Source organism: Bos javanicus, chromosome 17, assembly GCF_032452875.1.
Source record: "Bos javanicus breed banteng chromosome 17, ARS-OSU_banteng_1.0, whole genome shotgun sequence".
NCBI classification, from domain to species: domain Eukaryota; kingdom Metazoa; phylum Chordata; class Mammalia; order Artiodactyla; family Bovidae; genus Bos; species Bos javanicus.
The window spans coordinates 4,891,958-4,911,417 of NC_083884.1; the positions used below are offsets into that span (position 1 = coordinate 4,891,958).

Here is a 19,460-nt window from a genome sequence, read left to right on the forward strand (position 1 = left end):
CTGGAAAGAAGTAATTAAAAGCATCACTGTTTGCAGACCACATGATGCCAGAACACAGAACATCTTCAAGATGCCACCACAAAGGTACCAGCATGAACAACTGAATTCAGTAAAGCTGCAGGGCACAAAACTAACAGAAATGTGCTGCATTTCTAGATACCAATAACAGACTATCAGAAAGAGAACCTAAGAAAACACTCCCATTAACTAAACCTTTTCTCACTCGTATGAACAGTTTGATTAAGGTATTGATATCTTCCACATGTTCTAGAAAGTGTCTTCACTTTCCTTCACTGAGAGAGAGAACGGCAGGTTAAAAAAATGAACATTCAGCCTAGAAATGGAGAAAACAAGCTTTATTATAATGGTTTGAGATTTTGTGTATGGTAAAGATATACACATGAATCTTGTTTCTCCTATGTTTCAAGACAGAATTAATTTAAAGATTTATTGTAGACTAAAGCATCCAAAATACTGTGGTACGTATGTAGCTACGAACATACAAACACTTTGATGCACGGCGTTTATTCTCTTCTTTAAATAGGCAGTCAGCATTTTGATTCATAAAAGAACAATGATGAGAATATATCAGTACCAATGTCAAAGAGCGCAAGATTTAGTGTTCTATACACAAAATATATGAAACAGACCTATAAAGATGGAATGTACAAAATTTTAAAAGAAAAAAAAAGGAAACAAAAATCCCTCATACTCATACATAGGATTGAAAGGCTATAGAATTGAAAATGATCTAAAGAATTCTAAGAATAAAGTCTTTTGATGACCGAACATTCCCATGTCATAAAGCAAAAACATTTTAAGGCTGTGTTGCTTTCAAAAGTTATTGGAAGTGCTGTACATTCATTGGAACAACATAGCCAATTTATTCATCTATCTTAGAATATTAATAGCTTCCATACATTCTCCACAAACAGACTATACAATCACTGCCACACAATTCATCTTCAGAAAGTTTAACATCATGATTTGTAGCTTACTGTCATTTAAAACAAAACAAAAAATTATTTATTTATACCAAACAAATCTTTAATGGGCACTTAGTTTCCTTTATGGCAATGCTAGATTCCTAGTTATCAAAAATATTAAAATAATTGTAAGTTTAAAACCCTGTAACATTTACAGAATGCAACAATATCACGACTTTCAATTTTAAGCAAAATGAAACAATGTTTGCAGCAAATACCTTCAATTTTATCTTACCTGGAAATGTCTTACTTTTAAATTATTAAACTAAAAATATTCCTCCCTTTTTCAGAAGCTGGTGAATAAGGAGGATACCGTACAGTTCAAATGTACATAAAGATTTTTTCCATCTGAAGTAATCTGCAGATTACCTGATGTTTATTTGCTGTTTCCTCCAATTAACTTAGTATTACCAAAGCATTTATGTGACCCCTTTAGTATTAAGGATCCATAGACACTTGCTAGCATACTGCTATTCCAGTTAACTCCCTTAGTACATACCCTGTATATTTAGTAGTAGAAGCAAGTGTATTCTAGTTGCATGGACCTGTTAGTATTTATTTGCCTCAAATCTAGTCGAAGAGTAAATTAAAAGAAGGTAACCTGGGGACTTTAGTCACTGGAGACTAAAGTTTGATCAAGATACTAAGAACCATTTTTTTTTTTTTTAATGGCTAAGCGTCATAAAGGCTTTTTATTCATCTAAGTGGTCAAGTGACTCCACCCACCTCCCCATGTCCAGCAGGGGAGGTCTGTATCAGAGATACAGTTACTAATATCTGTAACTGGGGAGGGACTGCATCGTCACCGACCATTACATTCTAACTGGCAACGTTTTGCCGTAAGTGCCCAGGGGAAATTTGAATGGGTAGTTTTTCAGTGCTACTTATCATGAATGTATGACAGGTTCTGTACACGTGACAAACAGAAATCAAACAAAAATGGAAGAACAGAAACAAAAAGTCACTTATTTTATATCCTTCTCAGTTTACTAGAAACCATTTAGAATGTGACAAAACTCCATTTAAATCTTGTCTATTCATCTTAGCAGCAGCACTTTCCCCCTAAAATATGCTTACCAAGAGATACAGTAAATGCACATATGTATCCAAATTCGAAATGTTATTTATACTTTAACATATAGGATTATATATATTTTGGGGAAATATAGTGTTTCCTGGAGTGCCCATAGCATGTGTTTTAGGAACAGGTAGTGGGACAGGTCTGAATCAAAGTATCTCTTCTTTTATTCCAGTTTCGTTCCAATATTGACATGTAAAAAAATCAGCTTTGTGTTCCTTCTATTAAGGTACCCAGTCTAATACGTTATGATGGGTGGTTAATTTCTAAATTCACAAGAATAATTTGAATGTGCAAAAAACCCCTTTAAGTAAACGAGCTTTAAGATCCATGGCCTATGACAGAGTCTACAGAGGAAGCTACTTTCACTGGTGAAAATAAACTGAAATTAATTTAACTAGTTTAAAACCTTTCCTTTTAAACATTTCAGGAATTATCGAGTCTAGCTTATCTTTTATGCAGAAGGTTAGTTAATGGTGAAATGACATTCCTGCCCTACAGTGTAAGCTTCAAAGGGGCAGGGAGCTTTGTTTGTTTTATCCATGACTTTATACCCAGTGCCTTGAATAGTCTCTGGCACCCAGGAAGTGCTCGTTAAACATCAATGTTTAAATTCAAAGACTCATTTCACCACTGACATTAGGAAAAAAGAAACATCACATTCACATAGTTATACATGTGGGAAATGTTTTTTTATAGTACAGTTTTAAGGTGCTTTCAGTGAAAAAGGTCCCCAAGTCATTATCGAAAATGCCAAACATGACATCCTATTTGGTAGAACTGAGTAGAAAATCAAACAGTGGAAATACACCACATCTTATTTTACAGAATCAGATTTGACTAAATTATTCTTACCATGTCTCAAAATGCGTTTATACTTAAATGTAACTCAAGTTCAACTTTGTTTCTTTCGACCTGTTTTTCGTTTTGTTTTTGAAAGCACAGAAGGCCATTTTCTGACTAGAAGTCAACCAATACCAGCACTCCTGGAAAATGGCAAAAATGAAACCTGCTTTAGGGCTTGCTCTATGAGGACGGCTTTAAACGGTGCAGTTGAGGAATGTGCTGAAGCTGCTTCTGTCTTTCAGAGTGCTGCCTACTTCAATACACCAAAGGTTCAGCTAAATATATATATGATACATTCTACCTTACCCTAATCATGTATACATAGTCCTTTAATGCCTCTACTAGTCATTAGACAATGATAAATAACCATAACATGCCCTTACCTGTAATGCCTTCGCGATAACACGACTTTGGTAACACTTGCTTTCTAAGGGGAGACCACTGATCAATGACATGCCTTTGGTTGACACCATCCGTCCTCCAAAGGGCTGCTTATGGCTCTCTGTCCTAGGATACTGGTGTCCTACTACATGTGCTGACATTTTGCAAGAGGTAAAGCTTTCGCATTCGTGAAGTGGGAGAGGAGAGACACGTGTGAGCGCACGGCACAGAGAATGTGACTGACTTTGCCTTGGTTACATTCCAGTGCATTAACCTGGAGTTAACGGGGCCCGCTGGTTTACCAAAAGGTAGCATTACTGTCGTAAAATGCCTTTCAAAGTATCAGGAATTTCAGGTTTCCCTGAAAATGAACTTTGTTTTTAGATACAAGGTGAGCAGGAGCGAGGTGCAAAGAAACACATGAAGAAGATCTTTGATCAAACTCAGAAAGGGTGGGAGATTTGCATTGATTTTTTAAGTGCTAAACTCAAGAGGCTTGCTAATCCCAGGTGGGAGGATTTTGTAAGACAGCTTTCGTTTTTTCCCAAAGTAATGTTATATGTAGTTACTGATAAACAAAAAATGTCACAAGACTAATCTCTACTGTAAAAGTGAGGTTAGAAGATCCCCTGGGTCTTGTGACCAAGGTTAAATAAAGTATATAACTATAACAGATTTTGTTTTCATCTTGTTTTTGGAAGCTCTGCACAAAAGCTATCACTCACAGGATTAACAAATGCCTTTAAATATTCTAGTTTTTTTTTAATGCTTGTTTGATTTGCAAAATTAGTTAAACTACATAAATCCCTGTCCTATATGACATAGTTCACAGGTGTAAAACTTTGCAGTTTTTATAGATTCAGTAGAAGAGATTTTTTTTTTTTTAACTCTAAACGTGGATTATGGAAATCAGATATGCAGTTTTTAAGGAAATTGTTACATTCAGAAATAACCTTGGAAAGTTCACCGATGATTCCTTCTAGCAAGAAAAGTCTAGTATCATCTGGTCCTGTGTCAGGAGATCCATTCCAGTTTATGGTGTAAGATCTTTGTAAGGGGGTGTCCAGTCGCCCACTGTTACTGTAAGTACCGGTAGACCTTGAAACAGTGGTTTCCAGAGTCTGCAACCACCACGTGGCCGTCTGAAGTTAGGGCCAGGCCCTGGGGGCCATAGAGTGGATCAGCAGACGTGTTAATGTAGGACAAAAACGACCCACTTCCATCAAACACCTGTAAACATAAAGTCAGAGTGTGACAGGAGAAGTTTGAGGAACAGGAAGAAGCCGGGGTTAGGAAACCTCTGATGCTGACGTTTCTTACCTGGAAACACGGGCGCAGCCCCCAGGCTTGTTTAGGCCGCACTCACCCACAGCCCCTCCCTCCACTCACCGTGCCTGCCCCCACCTCACTCTCTGTGCCCCGTGTGAGCTGACACGCTCACAGAGGTCCCATGTGAGGGGAACGGCTCTGGATGGGGCCCGAAGAACAAACCACCCTTCTGTCTCACCCTGAGCTTTCACTTCTCCCCTTCCAGCCTCACTATCTTCTTTTATTCCCAAGCACAAGAGGGAAAAATTGGCAACTAGACCACAGAAGAATGTCCTGAGTCAACATGCAACAAGAAAATCGTACATTTGGACAGAAAGTGGTCTTTTTTGGTCAGTAAGCTTCTGCTATGATGCAATAAAAAGACCTCTTTCCCTTCCCAGGCCCAGACTGGTTTCTTCTGGCCATTCTGTTTGGCTTATAGGGTGTTTCAAAAGGCAGGTGTGATGAGGGCCACGGCACAAACAGCCGAGCATCTGTGGCCCTATTCAGCACTGCCTCCTGACTGTAGCCCCTTGTCTGCTTCTGGCTTCCCATCAGATACAGAACACCTTTTTCAAAAGTAGATGTCCACTGGGATAATTAAGCAAGATAAATACCCTGGAGAAATTAAAGTATGCAGTGTTACATTTAAAGTCTTGACCCCTTTCCTGAGAAGAGGACATCCATCATCAGATTCAACTGCCGAACACTGCTGTTCTCAGAGCGACTTGGGAATGCTCCTTGATTTGCCCAGAGCACCCTGGGTTGACTTGTTTCTATTCCACCTTCCTTAGTTTGGAACTTCTGGTTAGACTGTTTACAGCCTAATCACCTAACCAATGAACAAATGGAAAACATTCCAGGTTGGGGGACTTCACTTTCAACAAACAGCGATCACTCTAAACAAATAAATCCGTCTACCTGGATCCTGCTGTTCCCCCAGTCGGCTACGATGATGTTTCCATTTGAATCCACTGCTACGCCCGTGGGAGCATTAAACTGCCCGTTTCCTTCTCCATTTGAGCCAAACTTCAACATGAATTCGCCTTCCTGATTAAACACCTGTACGAGATATTTTTAAGTTATTTTAAACTAAGATAGTTAAGCAAACATTCTGGTTTTTAAAAAATATCTGAGCAGATTATTTAAGACATTCTTCAAAAACGGGGAGTTTACAAACTAGACCCCACATATCACTTGTGGTTCCCAAATTTACTATCTAAATCTGATTTACTATTTGTTAAACCACTTCTTTTTCTAGCTTATATCCGGTTGTATTACTATGTGAAAAATACTTCTGTTATAAATTATCAAAAGTATACAAATATAAGGTACTATGAGTAAGTAGAGATGTAATTTCCAAACACATTATTCTTTTTGCATTTAAATAAATATCTAATTTCAAGAATAGAAATTGTATTTCTAACAGGATGGACAATTGCTCAAAGTTGAATCAGAAAGTAAGAGCTTTTTGTTAGGCCAGATATTCAGAATTTACTACGATTTTACCAAGTCAACATAACAAGAAATGTGGCTGGACCACACATTTATAGCAAGGAAAATCCAAGTGAGTATGTGTGTGCGTGTGTGTGTGATAGCAGCAACTGAGGAATAAGAAAATGGCTTTTTAAAATAGATTTTCTCAGAATATTTTAGTTAGAATAGATAGCCATAAGCTTTGATGAATACAGCCCATGAAGGAGGATGATGGAAGAGGGAGCTAAACGAAACTGCAGAATTCTCAAATTCTCTAATATCTGATAATAGCCAAGCACTGGACTATTGTGGTTAATTAAATATTCTTATTAATAGAGTGTTACAGTATATGTACCAATTGTAGATTACTCAGATTACTAACATTGAGAGAATTAGCATTTTAATATGTGTTTAATGATAAGACTAGTAAGCATAACTTTATCTTGAAGATCTGGTTTTGAACACGTTCAGGATGTTCTCTTATGCCTTCATTATCATGCAACACATGTAGAAAAACTCACTGACAAATCAAAAAGTGTTATATGCAAGGCACCCATGAGCGTGAGGTTTCTAAAATGAGGACACGAGAGAGGTCACTAAGCCTGAGCACAGATCTAATCTGAAGGTGCTTTCAGAACCTTTTCAAGATTCTCTTACTGCCATCTCTGTGATCATGAAAGAGTAAAATGATGCTATTTCTTTTAGTTTCTTATGATGGGGAAGTGAGACGCTTCCAACTCTAAAGCCTAAATTTTCTTTAAGGTAAAATGAAAAAGTCGTGACTGCTTTCTGAATTAGTTACATGCTTGCCAAGTAAATAAGCTACCTCTTTGGTTCTTTGAAAGGACAGAGACAAGAATCAACTTTTACTAAGATGCCGTGTCTTTAAAATCTTTTCTGATTCTTTTTATCTCCTTCACATAATTTTGGGATTAACATGTACCTACTACTATATACAAAATAGATAATCAACAAGGATCTAATGCAGCACAGGGAATGCTACTCAATATTCTGTAATAAACTAAATGGGAAAAGAATCTGAAAAAGAAAAGATGTGTATGTATAAAAGATGTATGTATATGTATAACTGAATAACCTTGCTGTACACCTGACACTCATACAATGTTGTAAATCCAATGTTGTTGTGGTTTAGCCGCTAAGTCACGTCCGAACTTTGTGACCCCACCGGGCTCCTCTGTCCGTGGGACCCCATGGACTACAGCCCACCGGGCTCCTCTGTCCGTGGGATTTCCCAGGCAAGATTATTGGAGTGGGATTTCCTTTTTCAGGGGATCTTCCTGACCCAGGGATCAAACCTGTGTCTTTGGCTGGGCAGGGGGATTCTTTACCATTGGGTCCTATACTCCAATACAAAATAAAAATGAAAAAAAAAAAGCTATACAAATAATCATTTTGTTTGCTTATCTCTCTAAGTCAGCATGTTTTCCTTGACATAATTCAAACAGTTTACACGCTTCTGCTCCATTCTGAAATTATGAAGGCTAATTTAATCTTGTTTTGCAATGAGGAAAATGTATATCGTGAAGGTAGCTAAAGAACTAATTAGCCCACTTGTTACCCTTGACCTATAGTTCAGGTTTTTATGTTTATCAACAGAGAAGTGACTTAAATCAAGAATTCTTGTTAACTGCCCACGTTATATAAAGAAAAAAAGCCCAACTATTTAATAAAAGCTACATGGCAACAATTGTCAAAGAGAAGAGAAAAATCAAAATGACTGGGTTTTTTCCCTCTAAATGAGAGAAAAGTTGAGTTTAAATAACTGCCTCTACAGTACTGAAAACCTGAAATGTTTTCACAATTTTAATGACTTTAAATTTCTCATATTTTCTATTTTTCCCACCTAAAATGTCATTTAATTATTTATAACTTATTCAGATGAAAGCATACTAAGAGGCAGAAGTATGAGCTGAAATCATTTTTATAGTTTTCTTTTTTGATAAATTTTTACTGTAGGTTTTTATCATTTTGATGACAGTCCTTTTCTGATTTCAAAATTTTGTTCACCTCAATACCACCTCCACTTGGAAGTCTTCCCTGGTAAGTCTTAATTATGGAAATCTTCTCTTTTTTTTCTGGATATTTAGAGAACTTTATGTGTACCTATTCTTTCTGTATTTTTTGGCCATGCATCTCTTTTGGCCGTTCAGTCCCGACCAGGGGATTGAACTCATGCCCCTGCACTAGAGGCAGAGTCCTAACCACTGGACCACCAGGGGAGTCCCTATACATACCCATTCTTAAAAAAGGCATTTGTTGCTCTCTGCCTTGCATTTTGGCTACTTACATATGTTTTCTTTCTTCCTACAATGTTAGGACTGGTAAATAGGAATCCTCCCACTCACCGAGGCCAGCTGGCTCACACAGTTGCCTCGAGCAAAGGGAAAGGAGAGGCTCTGAGCCCCAGCTATGCTCAGTGGAAAAGGGCAGCCTGGCCACTGTCACGTCTTCTGCTGGGCGTGGTGGCACCTAGGCCAGGCCTCGCTGGCCCTGGCACCACTGAGACCTATATGGGTTTCCTTCTTGTTCAATGCACAACGGTTAAATGAAGGGGCCGCTCTATAAACAGAGTGCAGAGGAGGGAGCATCATGATGGCCCATGTGGTCCTTTTCTAGTTATGCTCGTCCACAGGACTGTGACAGCCCCCTGGGAGAACGGCCACAGGCCGAGGCTCCGCTGCCACTTTGCTGTGTGCATCCCTCATTCTCAAAAGACCTTCCCATTGTTCTCTTCCTCTTACCAAGCCTGGGCAGGTGTGTGTATGTGGAGGGGGGCACGGATGGAGCCCTGCCACTCAGGCAGCAACTCTGGAGAGACCCATGGCAGGAAGCGGCCTTTCAAGGAAGCAGCAACGGTGGGCATCCTTCCCCTCAGCCTGCCCCAGCACCACGGCCCACTGTGCTCCCCTCTCTGCACGGAGACTTGGCCCCATCTCCAAAGCACGAGGCCTTTCCATTTATCTACCCAGCTTCAAGACACCTTCTTCCAGGAAGAGCTGGGGAAAAGCAGCAGTGAAGAGCGTTCCTTTGGTGTCAGAATCCTATCCCTATTTAGCTCTTCCAGTCATCCACACTGCAGACTGATGTTTAGATTTGAGTGCTCAATGGTTGTCTCTAAGCGCAAACTTGACTCACTGGCCTCCCCTATGCTGTCTTCTACCCTCCCTCACATCTGCAGTGCCTGACTTTAAAACATTTAAGTGAGCTTACTTACACTTCTAGGATCAGTGCAAACCTGTATCACTTGATGTAAACAGAAGGTAACCCTAAAAACAGACAAAGAACTCTGAAAGGAAAAGTGTCTGTCAGGGCACTGCCCAGGCCACCCGACATTGCACACGTTACACGTGGAGCACACGTTACACGTGGAGCACACGTTACACGTGGAGCACACGTTACACTCGGATAAGCTTGGTCTAGAATGCTAGCAAGCGTTTTCTCGTTCCAGTAAGTGAGACACTGGTTTTAAACCACTCTATTTTCTCCTGATTTGCTCATAATAGAGGTCAAATCTTTCTCCCCACTCTACCTACTAAGGAAGATGTACTACAGTGTTTGGGGGAGGGGTGGGGAGCACCACGTGTGTGAAGGATGTATGAAGGACACTCTATGAACGGATGCCAGGGCTGTTTCCCTCCCCAAATCTATTGCGGCAGCAGAGTTCTAATATCTACTTTTGTTTGTAAGGCCGTAGGTGCAGAAAACTGAAAAAAGTCATCTGTTTTAATTTACCAAATAGCCACAAAATATTAAGCTTCAGAAAGTTCTGCCTCTCTCAGTTCAAGCAACTGCTTTTTAAAGTTTAATTTTCAAGTCATCTCCATTTACACCAGTTTCAAATTAAGAAACTTATTGGCACAATATTTTGTTCACTTTTCTGACTCTGCAAAGTCTGTGTGTCCAAATTAAAACCTGCATCTTTTAGGAGAAGCAAAGATCTGCTCTTTTAGGTTAATCCCCTAGGTCCTGTGTGTATAGGTGAGTCTCATGTTTTCTCCCAGACTGATTCCTGTATTAAAGCAATTGAAAGTTAACAACAATTGATGTGTTTATGGTACCTTGACAGAATGATTATGGAAATCTGTAACAATAATCTCATTATTGCTATTTACAGCTGCAAAATGGGGACCTGAAATAAAAATAAGAAAAAAACATGTGATAACCATAACAACAAAAATGATTACAACAACACAGTAGTTACAGAACTTCATATATTAACTTAGTTATTTAAGAAAAAACAAAGAACTATAGACTCGGTTCTTAAAAGGTCATTCAGCCAGACCTCTGGCTTCAGATAACACAGATTCGATAGCATTCTACACTTGTGGCTGTCTGCTCTGCCTTCTTCCAAATCAAGCTGACAGTTCCAGCAGCCCTCATGGAGTGGAATGAGCAGTAAGCATCAGAATTCCTTCTCCACACCACCAACTGAAAGTCACCTCTGCCAGCTTCCCCGACAGTCACACAGGGAGGACCCTCAGCTCCCACCGAAGAGAGACATGGTAACTCTTGGGAGCACCGAGGGAAAAATATCCAGCGTGTAATAATTTTTTTTCAAGTAGCTCAGAAACCCACACTTTATAATTTTGGGCGACATTCAGAATTTGGCAGAACTGGAGACAAAGCATAAAGAAAGATTATGCAAATTAATGTGAACCGCCAAAAGCATCCTTCTCAAAAGAAGTAATCAACTGTTTTCAGCCTCTTGCAGATGTAAAAAAAAAAACGAGGTAAGCCTGTGACTGCAAAGTGGCACACCAAAGAGAAAAGTAAAAGAAACCGCCTTCCCTGTGCTATTCCACACTTCTGCTCTCGTATAACCACTTAGGTGAAAAATATTCTCATTCAGAAACTTAAATAAAGCAACAGTCAGGTGGAAACAGGAGGCTCTCCATAGTTCCTCAAACATTTTCATTTAAAAACTATTTTATTCAATGTTAATATCTGAAGATTAGACTTCTGGGTTGCCACCAGTAAAAGCCCATACGGGCTGCAGTAGGACTTACTGCGGGTAAAGTCCCTGAGAAGCATCTAACCATGCTTTCGCTTAGATTCCATCCCCAGTGTCTTTCCCAAAGCCGGCAAACACACTGGGGATGCGGCGTCCTCAACATGCTCCAACATCATGCAACTGTGAGCAGAAGAAGCATAAAAAAGGGGGTTTACATATTACCATCGAGTGTACCTGCAAACTGCCTGTCCCCATTGCCTCGGCTACCAAACCTGGTGACTATTTTCCCATTCGGCTGGAAGATGAAGACGCAGCACGCCTTGTTATCCACCACGATGATGTGCCCGTTGCGGTCCACAGACACTCCTTTGGGCCCCATCAACTTTCCCGATCCGATTTTTGTCTGTTAGAAACAAGTGTGGAAATGAAGGTGAAAGCACTGCAGAGCATGAAGACAGATGAGGGTGTCAGCAAACGCTGACCTGGCTGTTCAAACAGGCGCATAGCTACTCAGGGGCCACAATCATCTGTCTTGAAAATTGTCTTTTTCACATCCATTATCTGTTACTGATATTTATATGAAATCATTTTTTTAAGGAATCACCACCAAAAATGTTCTAGAATCCCCTTAACCGGAGTCACAATTCCTCTGTAAGGAGGCAGTTTGGTGGAGCAAGGGACCACTGGATTAGGAGTGGGAAGACAGTCTCATGCTTGTCACTCACTTTGTGTCCATTTTGCTATAGCATCTGCCATAGCACACATTAATTTTTTTTCCTTAAGTTTTAGATTCTTAAGTATTATAAATGTCAAAAAGTGGCCTTAATCACTCCCACTGCTACTTCTGGAATATGTATAAAGTAAAATAAAGTAAGTAAAGCATTTAGAGTACAGTACATATTAAGCAGTCTTTAAAAGGAAGCAGTCACTTTCTTTATTAAATATCATAATTAATATCAAAGTGGCCAGGCATCTGCCATTGGACTAGAGCTCCACACAGGTGGATATCATGTCTGTTTCATCCAGCACTGTGTACTCAGAGCCTAGCACACTTCCTAACAAGTACTCAACAAATATTCACTCAATATATTAACTTGAAAAGTCTAGCATTATTGCAGGGTAATTCATTAAATGGTTCCAGTCTTTGCAGTATTTTAAAATGGGATAAAAGCATTAGATTTCTATAAAACATATACCATACGCATTTAAGACCTTACTCTTCTGAGTATAGTGTGTGTATCAATGCCTGTTTGTTGTAAGATGCATGTCTTATATCTTCAATAATTTTGTTTCCTAGAGTACTCATAAAGACGGGCTTTATTCATTCGCCCATTTATTTATTAATTCCACAAACGCTGATCGAGCCCCAGTGTGCGCCCTGTGGTAGAGGTAGAAACAGCACCTGCCCTCAGCGACGCCTCAGGGCACTGTCTACTGTGCCCCGTTGGAAGTGCCCAGTGTCAAGGGTTAACTTTGGTAGATTTGCGAGAATTCAATAGGCCATCTCAGAAGCCACGAGGAACAATACCCCAATGATACAGGTCACACACAAGGGAGCAGAAGGCGCATCTAAGGTGAGGGAGCAGGGGGAAAGGGTCTGGGAGGTGACAGGGAGGCAAGAACCACAGTCCTCCCTGGCACCAGGCTCGGAAAATGTCAGCTGAAGCAGAGCTCTCTGTGCTTTAATGAAAACCTTCAGATACTGAAAAAGGCAAGGTACAGAACAGTACCCCACCTGTATTAAATATGTGTTTACATGTGTATACATTCCTGGAAGAGAAATTAAGAAACCACATAGTGTCTATATGACACAAAGTGGTATTAATGGTGGCAGGAAAAACTCTTTTCATTTTATACTCTCCTCTGTAGACTTATTTGAAAAATCTATTTGCATATATTACATGTTAACTTAAAAACTTAAACTCTGAAAAACATTACATTCTCAAAGGTTCTGTTTTAGACCCCTTATTTTCCCTTTCTCTGTTAGTGCTATTCTGATAGGAATATAACATAAGTTTCGCATGTAACTTAAAGTTTGCTAGTAGCCACATCAAAAAGAAAAAAGAAACAGGGAAAATTCATTTTAATTATGTATTTATTTAATCTAATATACAGTAAGTCCCCTACAAATGAACAAGTTCCATTCCAAGAGCGCATTCATATATCCGACAAAGTTAGCCGAGGTACCCAACTAATACAATCGGCCATACTGTACTGAAATAAAATTGGATGTATTGTAATAGGTTTATAGTACTTTTCACACAAATAGTACATTAAAAAAATAAAGAAAACGTTTCTAATCTTACAGTACAGTACCTTGAAAAGTACAGGAGTACAGTGAAGAGCTGGTGCTTCTTAGCAATACCAACCACGTCACCATTGCTTTCATGCCTACTTCTGACATCCCGGGCTTGAAATAAAGATATTGCACTACTGTACTCTATAAAGTACACAAAAGCACCACCTGCAGAGGATGCGCACAGGCAACAATGTGCACCAGACATGCTGGGAACACATGCTCGCATCTGTGGAAGTCTGCAACTTGAAGGTTCATATGTAGAGGACTTACTATATCCAGAATTTACCATTTCAATAAGTGATCAATATAAAAGTTATTAATGAACTGGTTTACATTCTTTGGGGGGATTAAATCTTTGAAATCCAGTGTATACTTTACACTCATGGTACAACTCAATTCAGACTAGTCCCCTTTCAAGAACTCTGTATTCACAAGTGGCTTGTAGCTACTATATTGGACAGCTCAACTCTACACACTTCTAAAATCTTATTTATGCTATGGCATCAGCTTTCACTGCCATGTGTAAGATTCTCAAATCTGTATCTTTAGCCATGGCTGATTTTATCTCAAACTCAACCAACATCAAACCATTTAAAAAAACAGAAAGAGATTAAAAAAAGAAAACACCCCAAACTAGCACCTCTGAATTTCCTAATTTCTTTTATGACACCACAGTTTGTCCAGTCACCTAGGATCAAAACTTCAGAGCAAAGTTCATTCTGTCACCATTCTGAACCTCAGTTTCCTCATCTACAAAACGGCAGCGATGACATTTGCCTCCTGGGTCATGCAGATCCTGGAGGATAAAGGAGTGTCAGACACACTCTCCCTCTCTCCCACTCTCTTCAGTTGATATTATACCTGACGGGCAGGATTATCTTCTGTCCCCACAGAGACATGCAGATGCATGCAGAGAGAAGTGGAGAGAGGGAGGCGGGCCCCCCCCCACCCCCACAGTGGAGCTTCAGGCTCAGCGCTGTGCTCTATGTTGCTTCAGTCATGATCAGCTCAGACCCCATGGACTGTAGAGGAGCACGGGATTATCCAGGCAAGAATACTGGAGTGGGTTGCCATGTAGGATTTTTCATTCTTGTAAGTTTATAAATTACTGAGATTCAGATCTGATCTCTTTGGAACAAAGAGATACAGTTATTCAGAAAGGAAATACTGGCATTCTTGCAAGGGAATCTGTTGGTTAATTTAATTCTGATATTTGCAATCTAGCTCAAAGACCAGAGACTATAACATAAGAGCCTGCAAAAAAACCTTATATACTTTCATGTGTGAATGGAAGTTATGGCAGTAGAGATCAAAGCTAAAAGAGGGAACTCAGATGCTTAACAAGAACATCATTATTACCTAATACTATGAACAATGGTTGTTACTTAGAATGACTCAGTCACATAATACCAAGTGGATGATAATTATGTAGCATAAAAACAGAAAATAAGGGATAACAGCCATTTGAGAACTAGCACATGTCTAAAAGAAAACAATGCAAATGTTGAACCAAAACCTCTTTTTCCTTCCACTTCCGTTCATCACTGCTGATTAGCTGCACTAGATTCTCCCAAGTGAAATAAGAATTACTGACAATGTGTCCCCCATTTAAACAGAATACTAAGCAAAGATATTTTAGACCCTGGCTTTGGAAAAGTTAAACGAAAATATTTAACTCAAGAAATGTGTCCTTAAATTGAAAGAAAAGATGAGGTATTTTAGAATATGGTGGCCAGGGGTCTCTTTATCTGTTCTGAGGTCACAAAAGGTTCCCAGATGGACTGGAAGATGTAAGTCAGGAGGGAAGATGGAAAGGAAAAACTTAAGAGGCAGAGAGGAATAAAATTAGGCCTAAGAAGTTGGTGAGTAAAACAAAGAAAAGGAGATAAGAAACTATATCCTTAGAACTATTAGGAATAAATACAGAGAATCTAAATGTGTGTTAAGAGTTTGTTTTCCTGAGCATCTGTTTAATTTTACTGAATTCCACCAAAGAAGAAAATAAATATCTCTCTGTTTATGGTCATGGGCATCACACTTGGATGAAATCTCATTAAAGTACAAATGTTTTTTCACTTCATAACCTTCTAGTCTTTGGATTTTGATTTAAAAAAAAAAAGGAGTATGTTGCAACTATACCATATCCATTCCCCCAAACCTCTAGGGGGCATAAGTGTTCCTTCATGTTTATTCCAATTATTACCAACAGTCTTCCCACTATCAGAATCCAGTTCTTCAAGAAGAAAGCCTATTACATACAGAATACTGAACCACTGAATTAGAAATGTTTGATACAGGAAACCTTGCTTTCTTAAATATAAAACTACTGTTTCAAGTTGTTTTAATATAATAGATATAAAATATTTCAGATATAAAACTTTCAGTAACTATTTTAGTGTTAGTTTTTAAATTTGAAACAACAGGTCATGGTTTTGCTAGAGTATTAAACTAGAATAAATGGGTTATCTCCAAATTAGAAGAGTATTTTCAAGAGGTCACTGAAGAGTGTTCATTCTAGTAATGATAAAGCTGTCATATTTGGGTAAGCCTTACCACAAATACAACTATGAATACAAGAGGACGAAGTTAGAGACACAGCAAGACAAGAGAACTTGTGCATATTGCCATGATACAGTCATTAAATTAGCAGTGGAACAAAAAAATAAAGGACAACTGAAGATTGGTATGCAATATGGTGGAATTAGAGTTGATAGTTTTTTATTCTCCAAGTCTGAACAAAAGCTGCCCCACGAAAACAGAGGCTCCAACCTGAGGGTTAATAAGTACGTAACTTTTTAAAATTAAACTGATGGGGTGACTGTTGTGATCTAACAAACACACAAAGGAAAATACAAATTCTTCCAGTAAGAGACTAAGTGAATTTCACGCATCTTTAGGATTTCAGAATAGATTATGAAGAGCACCGTCCCCGTATAAGTCTGGACAAAGAAGGAATGAGCACCAGGAGCCAGCATGAGGTCATGAAGGCGGAATCGTAGCTGATCCAACAGACGGGATGCTTTGGACAGGCACTGGAAAAGAACGCTTCCTGGATGCCTATTTCACACCAGGCACATATAAAATCCAGAAATAATATCTCATGTAATCCTTATCCAAATCCTGTAAGTCAGATTTTTTTTAAATCCAAATTTGCAACACGAGGCCATCAAGGCTTAAGAAAGTCATGCAATCTGCCAAACGTCAAACAGTTAATAAGCCGCAGAGCTGGTATTCCAATGAGTTAAAGTTCATGCTGTCCACTGACAAAGAAGCCTGGACCAGCCGGGGCCGGGGACGATACTGCACACGGCCTGCAAGACACTGCTTGTGACAAAGTGTTGCATCATCGTGGGAACAAATGTAGAAAATGGGTTGGAGATGATCTTGTTGGAAAAGAGATTTCTGTTGTCATCAAACAGCACTCTATTCCTCAGTGATCGGCGGAAGACACAGAAGATGATGCTGGGAGTGACAACAAGTACACTGAACGATGGGTTCCCTGCAGGTAATAGCTCAGCTCACATTTTCTCTTTGGAGACAGCCCCCGTTTTCTTTTCCTTTCAGTTCTTACATTATGAACCACAACACTATGGTTCAAAATTGTACCAAACAATTTGTGACTGACTAAAGGCTGACATGGTATGGACCTGACAGAAGCAGAAGATATTAAGAAGAGGTGGCAAGAATACACAGAAGAGCTGTGCAAAAAAGATCTTCACGACCCAGATAATCATGATGGTGTGATCACTCACCTAGAGCCAGACATCCTGGAATGTGAAGTCAAGTGGGCCTTAGAAAGCATCGCTATGAACAAAGCTAGTGGAGGTGATGGAATTCCAGTTCAGCTATTCCAAATCCTGAAGGATGATGCTGTGAAAGTGCTGCACTCAATGTGCCAGCAAATTTGGAAAACTCAGCAGTGGCCACGGGACTGGAAAAGGTCAGTTTTCATTCCAATCCCAAACAAAGGCAATGCCAAAGAATGCTCAAACTACCGCACAATTGCACTCATCTCACACGCTATCAAAGCAATGCTCAAAATTCTCCAAGCCAGGCTTCAGCAATATGTGAACCATGAACTTCCTGATGTTCATGCTGGTTTTAGAAAAGGCAGAGGAACCACAGATCAAATTGCCAACATCCACTGGATCATGGAAAAAGCAAGAGAGTTCCAGAATAACATCTATTTCTGCTTTATGGACTAGGCCAAAGCCTTTGACTGTGTGGATCACAAAAAACTGTGGAAAATTCCAAAAGAGATGGGAATACCAGACCACCTGACCTGCCTCTTGAGAAATCTGTATGCAGGTCAGGAAGCAACAGTTAGAACTGGACATGAAACAACAGACTGGTTCCAAATAGGAAAAGGAGTACGTCAAGGCTGTATATTGTCACCCTGCTTATTTAATTTACATGCAGAGTACATCATGAGAAACAATGGACTGGAAGAAACACAAGCTGGAACCAAGTTTGCTGGGAGAAATATCAATCACCTCAGATATGCAGATGACACCACCCTTATGGCAGAAAGTGAAGAGGAACTCAAAAGCCTCTTGATGAAAGTGAAAGTGGAGAGTGAAAAAGTTGCTTAAAGCTCAACATTCAGAAAACGAAGATCATGGCATCCAGTCCCATCACTTCATGGGAAATAGATGGGCAAACAATGGAAACAGTGTCAGACTTTATTTTTTTGGGCTCCAAAATGACTGCAGATGGTGACTGTAGCCATGAAATTAAAAGACGCTTACTCCTTGGAAGGAAAGTTATGTCCAGCCTAGATAGCATATTCAAAAGCAGAGACATTACTTTGTCAACAAAGGTTCGTCTAGTCAAGGCTATGGTTTTTCCTGTGGTCGTGTATGGAAGTGAGAGTTCGACTGTGAAGAAGCTGAGCGCCCAAGAACTGATGCTTTTCAACTGTGGTGCTGGAGAAGACTCTTGAGAGTCCCTTGGACTGCAAGGAGATCCAACCAGTCCATTCTGAAGGAGATCAGCCCTGGGATTTCTTTGGAAGGAATGATGCTAAAGCTGAAACTCCAGTACTTTGGCCACCTCATGCGAAGAGTTGACTCATTGGAAAAGACTCTGATGCTGGGAGGGATTGGGGGCAGGAGGAGAAGGGGACGACAGAGGATGAGATGGCTGGATGGCATCACTGACTTGATGGACATGAGTCTGAGTGAACTCCGGGAGTTGGTGATGGACAGGGAGGCCTGGCGTGTTGCGATTCATGGGGTCGCAAAGAGTCAGACACGACTGAGCGACTGAACTGAACTGACCTGAAAGGCTGACATGTGTAGAGTCTTCTCTTGTGTTGTTGGAAGAGACTGTTTGCTATGACTAGTATGTTCTCTTGGCAAAACCCTGTTAGCCTTTGCCCTGCTTCATTCTGTACTGCAAGGCCAAATTTGCCTGTTACTCCAGGTGTTTCTTGACTTTCTACTTTTGCATTCCAGTCCCTTATAATGAAAAGGACATCTTTTTTGTGTTTTAGTTCTAAATGGTCTTGTAGGTCTTCACAGAACCATTCAGCTTTCACAACAACACAGGAGAAGACTCTACACATGGACATCACCAGATGGTCAATACTGAAATCAGATAGATTATATTCTGCAAGCAGCCAAAGATGGAGAAGCTCTATAAAGTCAGCAAAAACAAGACTAGGAGCTGACTGTGGCTCAGATCATGAACTCCTTATTGCCAAATTCAGACTTAAAGAAAGTAGGGAAAACCATTAGATCACTTGGGTATGACCTAAATCAAATTCCTTACGATTATAAAGTGGAAGTGAGAAATAGATTTAAGGGACTAGATCTGATAGACAGAGTGCCCGATGAGCTATGGATGGAGCTTCGTGACACTGTATAGGAGACAGGGATAAGACCATCCCCAAGAAAAAGAAATGCAAAAAAGCAAAATGGCTGTCTGAGGAGGCCTTACAAATAGCTGTGAAGAGAAGAGAAGCAAAAGGCAAAGAAGAAAAGGAAAGATATTCCCATCTAAATGCAGAGTTTCAAAGAATAGTGAAAGGAGAGATAAGAAAGCCTTCCTCAGTGATCAGTGCAAAGAAATAGAGAAAAATCAGAGATACCAAGGGAACATTTCATGCAATGA

General features: G+C 39.7%; 1 protein-coding gene across 6 annotated transcripts in view; it reads right to left on the reverse strand.

The window, feature by feature from the left end:
- Nucleotides 1-341: 341 nt before the first annotated feature.
- TRIM2 (tripartite motif containing 2) overlaps nt 342-19,460 on the reverse strand; it is a 128,101-nt gene continuing 108,982 nt past the window's right edge. For all 6 annotated transcript variants that reach the window (XM_061383942.1, XM_061383944.1, XM_061383947.1 and 3 more), the window contains 4 exons: nt 11,282-11,450; nt 10,155-10,225; nt 5,521-5,661; nt 342-4,521 (listed from right to left, as the gene is read on the reverse strand). In XM_061383942.1, coding sequence (XP_061239926.1) covers nt 4,369-4,521; nt 5,521-5,661; nt 10,155-10,225; nt 11,282-11,450 — 534 coding nt within the window. In that variant the 3' untranslated portion in view covers nt 342-4,368. The remainder of the gene's footprint in view (nt 4,522-5,520; nt 5,662-10,154; nt 10,226-11,281; nt 11,451-19,460) is intronic.